At 37.4% G+C, this 8,014-nt stretch overlaps 1 protein-coding gene across 1 annotated transcript; it reads left to right on the top strand.

Annotated features, from left to right (window-relative positions):
* The first annotated feature begins 2,190 nt into the window (after nt 1-2,190).
* Nucleotides 2,191-3,237, top strand: LOC121379350. The gene has a single exon (XM_041507925.1). It carries the CDS (start codon nt 2,191-2,193, stop codon nt 3,235-3,237), a length of 1,047 nt encoding a protein of 348 aa, XP_041363859.1.
* The last annotated feature ends 4,777 nt before the right edge of the window (nt 3,238-8,014 follow it).

The following is an 8,014-nucleotide window of genomic DNA, read 5'->3' as shown; positions in this document are numbered from 1 at the left end:
GAATTCAAGCCGCGTGGATAACCAGTCAGTTGTGCTTTTGGTAGTTAAGATACCATACAAACCTTATTATCCAAAGGGGTAAACATTTTATTTTTTACCAACATTCCAATTGAAAAGTGACTGAAAAAAATGTGGGTTGGATCAGTAGAGCAATTGCCTGAGGTGATTGGGTCGAATGATCAAATCTCGTTGGGGGTACCTATTCTCTGGATTTTCCCTCCATCCCAACGAGTGGTCCATGGCTGGTTCATGTAAAAGATATCTTGCCGCTTGTAGTAAAATGTCAAGATGACCAATTGTTTGATATCCAATGTGCTCCAGTGGTGTTATTAAACAAAACAAACTTAACTTTTTAACGTTTAAAAAAAAAAGTTATTGGGGATAGCATGTACTATTTCTTTAAGGATACTGATGTTCTAAACAAACCATAATATTGGTAATACCTTATTTGGTAAATAACACAAAAGCAACACATTTGTATAGAGAATAACTAGTTAATGACGTGAGATATCTGCTTTATCCGGTGAAGGTAAGAATGGGAAATTTGGCCTGAACGGAATAAAGCAGCAGATATCCAATGTCAGTAACTAGTTATTTTTATCCTGCAGACCATAACAATTAAGGGGAAAAGCCATTATTTCTGTTATTTCTGCCACATTGTACGATGATCTAGAGGTTGAATGAACAATTTTGTAATGTAGGCTATGCGTATGACATTATATGAGTGACCTCAAAAAGTCGTAATCTGCTAGTATACATTTATGACTTTGCTTTCATCGGTCATCATAATCTGTTAGTAGAAACAGAGGTTGCAGGATAAATTAAAATAACAAAGGGACAACCAGGTCACTGGCATTTTAATTGTATTGACACAATCTGATAATTATACAGATTAATTATTGACAGCATTTTTTTTTTTTTTTAGAAAAGCTAGTTCTAGTTTTATCAATTGGATATCGGCTGTGTGAGAAAAACCAGTGATGTGCCCTTTTCATTGGTTAATTGGTCTTGTTTAGGAGGTAAATGGTCATTGCTACCTGTTGATTATGTTACTTTGTAAGCAAGATAAATGTTATGTCATATATCTACTACTTTTCATGAAACTGGCCTCGGTGGCGTCGTGGTTAGGCCATTGGTCAACAGGCTGGTAGGTACTGGGTTCGGATCCCAGTCGAGGCATGGGATGTTTAATCCAGATACCGACTCCAAAACATGAGTGAGTGCTCCACAAGGCTCAATGGGTAGGTGTAAACCACTTGCACCAACCAGTGATCCATAACTGGTTCAACAAAGGCCATGGTTTGTGCTATCCTGCGGGTTCCCTCTCGAACTCTGTGTGGTCCTTAACCATATGTCTGACACCATATAACCGTAAATAAAATGTGTTGAGTGCATCGTTAAATAAAACAAACCTAAACAAACATTGTAAAATGTAGAGGTGGGATTTACACATGTAGCTCAGTCTGTTTAATGATCGCTTGAGGTGCTTGCGTTGCAGGATCAAACCACCTCAGTGGATCCATTTAACTGATTGTGCTTTTTCTTGTTCCAACCAGTCAGCTGGTCAAAGGCTGTGGTATGTGCTTTCCTGTCTGTGGAAAAGTGTATATTAAAGATCCCTTGCTGCATTAGGAAACATGTAGCGGGTTTTCTCTGATGACAATGAGTCAGAATTACCAAATGTTTGACATCCAATAGCTGATGATTAATTAATCAGTGTGCTCTAGTCATTTTGTTAAACAGAACATTTTTTTTGTCTAATGTAATTGGTGACATCACAGTACAAAAATAATATGGAGTGAATTTTATAATAATTATACAAACATTTTAAGACTGATTGAACTTGAAAATACTTCTGGCAGTCGTCCTTTTGTCAAATAAACTGTACAAAAGAAATTGTCCCAGAAACTATTAATTACATGAGCCTCTTTCCATGTATTTGAAAATCCCTTTAAGTTTGTTTGTTTTGTTCATTGATTCATCATTGGCTATTGGATGTCAAGCATTTGGTAAATTTGACATATCGTCTTAGAGAGGAAACCTGCTACATTTTTCCATTAGTAGCAAGGGATCTATTCTATGCACCATATACCACAACATTTGACATACCAATTGTGGTGCACTGGTTGTGCCTTCAAATAGACATATTGACAAAATACCATAACTTAATGTTAACATTTTGTTCTGCAGATGGATGACATAATTCCATCAGTGTTGAGTGGGCGACAGCTAAACTCCACCCTGTTACTGCAGTCACTGATAGTCCCGGACGAACCCATCGCCCAGCGCTACATTGGACTGGCCATCCTGCACATCCTGCTGGGTCTGTGGATCTGCCTCTCGAACCTGAGCCAGGTGGTCACCATCCTGATGGACAGACAGCTGAGGAGGACTCCAAGAAACCTGCTCATGGTGAATGTCTCCGTCTCGGAGCTCATCATCGGGGTGTTCAGCTGTCCCTTGTACACCGACAGTCTCCTGCATGGGATGTGGAGGCACTCGGCCAGCGCCTGCATCTCCTACGAAGCCATCTTCTATCTGCAAGCCGGGATCTCGCTTCTTGCCGTCCTGATGGTCAGCGTGGAACGTTTCTACTACATTCTGTCTCCAAAGATGTTGGAAGGATCGGGGAATGGGATATTCTCAGGGATCCTGATCTTCCTTCCATGGGGCATCGGCTTAAGCCTCATCCTGCCCATGTACATGGAAGGGGCAGACGTGTTCAACGTCAGGTTTGAAGGCGACGTCTGCATCATTCTCTGGAAGAAGCAATTTCAGATCGTCACCTGCTTCACCAGTTTCTTCGGACCTTCTTTCCTCGTCCTCACCATGATGGTTGCCGTCATTGTTCTTTTCTTCATCTTCAGCGTCACGGCCAAGATCCGCTGTGTGGACATGCACTTTGATGACAAGTCGGGGAAAGAAGCACTGTTCGCCGTCTGTATGTCCAGCTGTTTCTCGGTGTGTCTTCCATTCCCACTGTATATCTGTCTGCTGATGCACCTGTTCTGCACACAGGAGGAGTGCATTGCTTCAGAAGCTGTTTGGGGAGCAGTCATGATTCTGGCCATGATCAAATCGGGAGTTATGCCCCTAGTTTGGCTGGTGTATGCGGACGTGAGGCAGGCTTACAGATCTGTGTTGGCACGGCGATGGAGGGCACCCCGTCACAGATCTAACAGCTTCATGCTTTACGATGAGGTTTCGTCACAGTCAACAGTGATGACACAGATCTGAAAAAAAACCCACCCAGTAATGATAGACATTAAGCAGTTATTTTGTTTTTAAATTCTTGGTATATAAGAATTTAATGTCAAACCTTATCAAAGTTAAAGTTTGTTTTGTTTAACACCACCAGAGCACATTGATTAATTAACCATTCTGATTAATTCTGATGTAGTCTTCAGAGGAAATCTGCTACATATTTCCATTAGTAGCAAGGGATGTTGATATGCACTTTCCCACAGAGGACAGCACATACCATGGCCTTTGATATACCAGCCAAGGGGCACTGGTTAGGATGGTGGGGAGGGAACACAGTGGTTCCACCAAGGATGTTCAATCTTACAACTCGAGCACCTTAGGCAACTGCTCTACAGATTCGGTTCCAGTTAACTTTATTGTAAGAAAATTAAGGAAATGGTTTATTTAATGACGCACTCAACAAGGTTATATGACGTCGGACATATGGTAAAGAATCACCTATATACTGAGGGAGGAAACCCACTGTCGTCACTTCATGGGCTACTCTTTTCGATTAGCAGCAAGGGATCTTTAATATGCACCATCCCATAGACAGGATAGCACATACCACGGCCTTTGATGTACCAGTCGTGGTGCACTGGCTGGAGCGAGAAGTTTATTATATGTCCTTGATTTTTCAAGGTTCAGGCATTTCCATCTCGTGGCTTGCCCAAGACTAAAAATGTATTGGTGATCATGTCCAGGACAGAAATGGGTTTGCTGGTGGTGGAATGGAATGGTTGAAATGTGGAACAGATTTTGAGATATTTACAAATAAAATATGTAGAGGTCAAAAGAAAGATTTTGACATTTTCTTTTAGCAATTTATATGAATAACAATGTTAATACAAAGTGTAGCATTTACACCAATTGTTGAATATCTGTGTAACATTACAATGTTTGTGTCTTGGTACTTTAAAATGTCTGTGTCTTTGTAATTTAAAAGAAACATTTTGACATTTTCTTTTAGCAATTTATGTAAACTAGCAATGTTAATACAAAGTGTAGCATAATTCACACCAGTTGTTGAATGTTTGTATAACATTACAATGTCTGTGTCTTGGTACTTTAAAATATCACCGGTTTCTATCCAAGCATCATAAGTGTTAAATTTCATGTGCGTTATATTATATCTTTGGTAATATAGATTACAATCTCCAGTATGCATACACGTTTACGAGAGATGTGTTGGCACTTTATGATTCGCTCATATACATAAATCACCCATACGGGAACAAATATGAATTCTGAAAGGTTAACTTTATGATAAAAGTGTTAACTACGAGCTATACAGTGTAAATTTATTTTACTTTGTAGTCCAATAATAAATAAAAAATGTTATTCCTAAGCATTGCAAACCGTCTTGCAGAATATATATGCTAAATGTTCCAAACTTTATTGAAAAACAAGGATAATTTATTGTCGGTCATATGTGACATTGTTTTTATCATTTTCAATCTGTCAGGGGTGGGAATTGGTGAACTGTAAAAAAGAGGAAATCTAGAGGGGTCCCGGAATTTTTTGAAATCCTAGGTTAAAATCTGTGCCATCTGACACATTTTGAAGGAAAGGACGATTAAAATGCAAAGAAACGCAATGTTCCATGAGAGGAAAACAGCTGATCCGAGGAGAATTCCCACCCCTGATATGTACATTAGACAGGAGATGAGGAAAATCACACAAATTAGGCCACTGTTTAAGGGAGTTAACCCATGTATGGTCCTGTTTCTCTATAGGTAGTACTAAACCAAATAACTTCCAGCTGGGTCAAAGTTCAAGGTGCACCGAACATTTGATAGAGAACTTAACACCACAAATCCTGTGATTGGTGATAAATGCGAGTGTTGGTTATAAAAAAAATTACTTTCATCTTGGCAAAACATGTATGCAATTTTATTTCATTTAGTATCACTGTGTCAAGTGGCCTTGTACTTGAAAAATGTATGGGGTAGGGTACTTGTAAAAAAAAAGTGCTTGTTATCTCTGAAATGAGCAGCTTCACCCCCAATTTTTTCTCATTCACTTTAAGGGTGAGGGGTGGTAGTATTTATATCTGGTGTTTCTATCAATTGATACGCTGCAGGTAGGAGTTTTAGCTATATATGTTACTATTGTCATCTATGGGATTTGATTTGGTGGTATATATCTTATAGTCAAAAAGCAATTTTAGTGCAGGATTTTCAATAATTTTTATATAAAATAAAAATAACCTTTAGTGGAAGTAAAAATGTACATAATGTCATCTGATATTTTACTACAACTTGGCAAAACCTTTTTTCTGGTTTTAATTCCATTATAAATTATGTTTAAGTTAAATTTGAAACATGTTTATAAAATGATTTAACTTTCTTTTTTTTTTTCAAAGCCATATACTGTTTGGTCCTACTAAAACCTGAACAGTGCTTCTTTTTTTCCTTTCTTTAAAGTGACATTTTTACTTGTGAATTGTTTTGCTGTGACAACAATTTAATATATTGAGGACTGATTTTTGCATTACAAAAGTGCAACTTTGAGCTTTGATGTGTATTAATTCTGTTACTATATCTAAAGAATTACCAAAAAACTACAGAACAAAGGAAATGAACATAATTCATAAAAATTGGGAAGAGTGACACATTTCTAACAATGATTGATCATGTTCACACACATCAATAACATTATAAACATTGCACACGAATTCTTTATTACAAACACTTGCGTTAAACACAACCTATAGATTATAGCGAGCACCATGTGTCAACAGATCGTAGGAGAAAAAAGAAACCCACAAAAGTTGCCTTCATATTGGATTAGACGGATCAATTACCGACACTTTGTTGCTATATAATAAGAAATCTTCGAGGAGTCATTACACATCTTGCAGCAGACTTTTGTGAATCCCTCGCCTTGGTAATCTAATAAAACACTTCTTACAGCCGCTAACAAAAATGGATTATTCTTGATACGTACAATTGGATGGAGACTAATGTTAATATTTATCTAATCGAGTTGAGTCAATAGGAGAACAGTTTACTGGGTGTCTGGAGAGACCAGTTCATCATGGGTCCGTCTTTGTTCGGCCATAGATCACACCGCCATGTTCAGTCAATAAAAACAATTTTCAGCTACCAGTTGTTTTATGCTTGATTTTTTTTTTTTTTTTTTTTTTTTTTTTTTTGCACAAATGTTTTCGTTATTCTTAGAGTCACGGATTTAGTTCAATAGTCAACTCTTTTTCTTTTTTTTCTTTTCTTTTTTAATGTGCTAGAGGTCAATCATAGATCACACTGTCATGTTCAGTCAATAAAAACAGTTTCCAACTACCGTTTTTTTTATGCTTTTTTTTTTTTTCTTTGCACAAATGTTTTCATAAGAGTCCAGGATTTAGTGCAATGGTCAAGTCATTCTTCAACGCGCTAGAGGTCAACCATACCATGTTCAGTCAATAAAAACAGTTTCCAACTACGGGGTACCTTTTTTGTTATGCTTGATTTTTTGATTTTTTTTGCACAAATGTTTTTGTTATTCTTAGAGTCAAAGATTTAGTTCAATGGTCAACTCTTTTTTATTTTATTTTTAAATGTGCTAGAGGTCAACCATAGATCACACTGCCATGTGTTCAGTCATTAAAAACAATTGAATAACTGAGTGGAGGGGTGTCCTTTTCTTCTTTTTTTCTTTTTTTTATACAGATGTTTTCTTTATTCTTAAAGTATTTTATTGTTTATATATAAATACTATATAGGTACTACATGTAAGCAGCCTCTGTGATGTAGTGGTTAAGCCATCAGACATAAGGCTTGTAGGTACTGGCTTTGCAGCCCGGTACCGGCTCCCACCCAGAGCGAGTTTTAATGGCTCGATGGGTAGGTGTAAGACCACTACACCCTCAACTCTCACTAACCACTAACAACTAACCCACTGTCCTCGACAGACAGCCCAATCCCAGATAGCTGAGGTGTGTGCCTAGGACAGCGTGCTTGAACCTCAATTGGATATAAGCACTAAAATAAGTTGGAATGAATGAATGAATGACCTATGTATATAAATTTCCAAAAGATACACTTTCATGATTTTGTTTTTAAACTGCATTTTCATATTTCTTTGTAGATCTTTAATTCAGTTGCAAGATTTCTGTTCTTATGCATTTACTGTAGTATTTAAAGTTGGGTATTGTAAGCAAATAGTAAAGCAAATCGGTCAATAAGGATTAACTACAAATGTATGCACCAGGATCTTTGCACTTGAATGACTTCCACTGTGAATTAAATAAGAAATTCCAACTTGAGGAATAAAGATAAAGTTTTGTTTAATTTAACATCTAGAGTACATTGATTTCTTAATCATTGGCTATTGGATGTCAAACATTTGATCATTTTGACATACAAACAGGAGAGCACATACCACAGCCTTTGATATACATGTACCATGGGGCATTGGATGGGGTAGAGGGAAAACTCGATCTGAGAATGGGTCCATTGAGTGGGTTTCATCCTACGACCAAAGCACCTCATGTAAGCAAGATATTGCAACTGAGAAATTCATCTTGTCTCTTGAGTAAGTTAAAGGTGCTATGTCAAAGTGACAATAGTTAGAGTCCCTGCCAAAAATAATAAATGTTTGCTTTGAAAGAAAGTTTATAGTGATGTCACTATTTTCTGCATACACATTCAACACACTTAAGTTTGCTCAGAATTCTGTGCATTGAGCTAACAAAAGAAATAAAGATGGAATGTGAATGAATGAATGTTTAACGACACCCCAGCACGAAAAATACATCGGCTATTGGGTG

This window comes from Gigantopelta aegis, chromosome 2, assembly GCF_016097555.1.
Source record: "Gigantopelta aegis isolate Gae_Host chromosome 2, Gae_host_genome, whole genome shotgun sequence".
Taxonomy (NCBI): Eukaryota; Metazoa; Mollusca; class Gastropoda; order Neomphalida; family Peltospiridae; genus Gigantopelta; species Gigantopelta aegis.
This window is presented reverse-complemented; position numbering and strand designations above follow the sequence as displayed.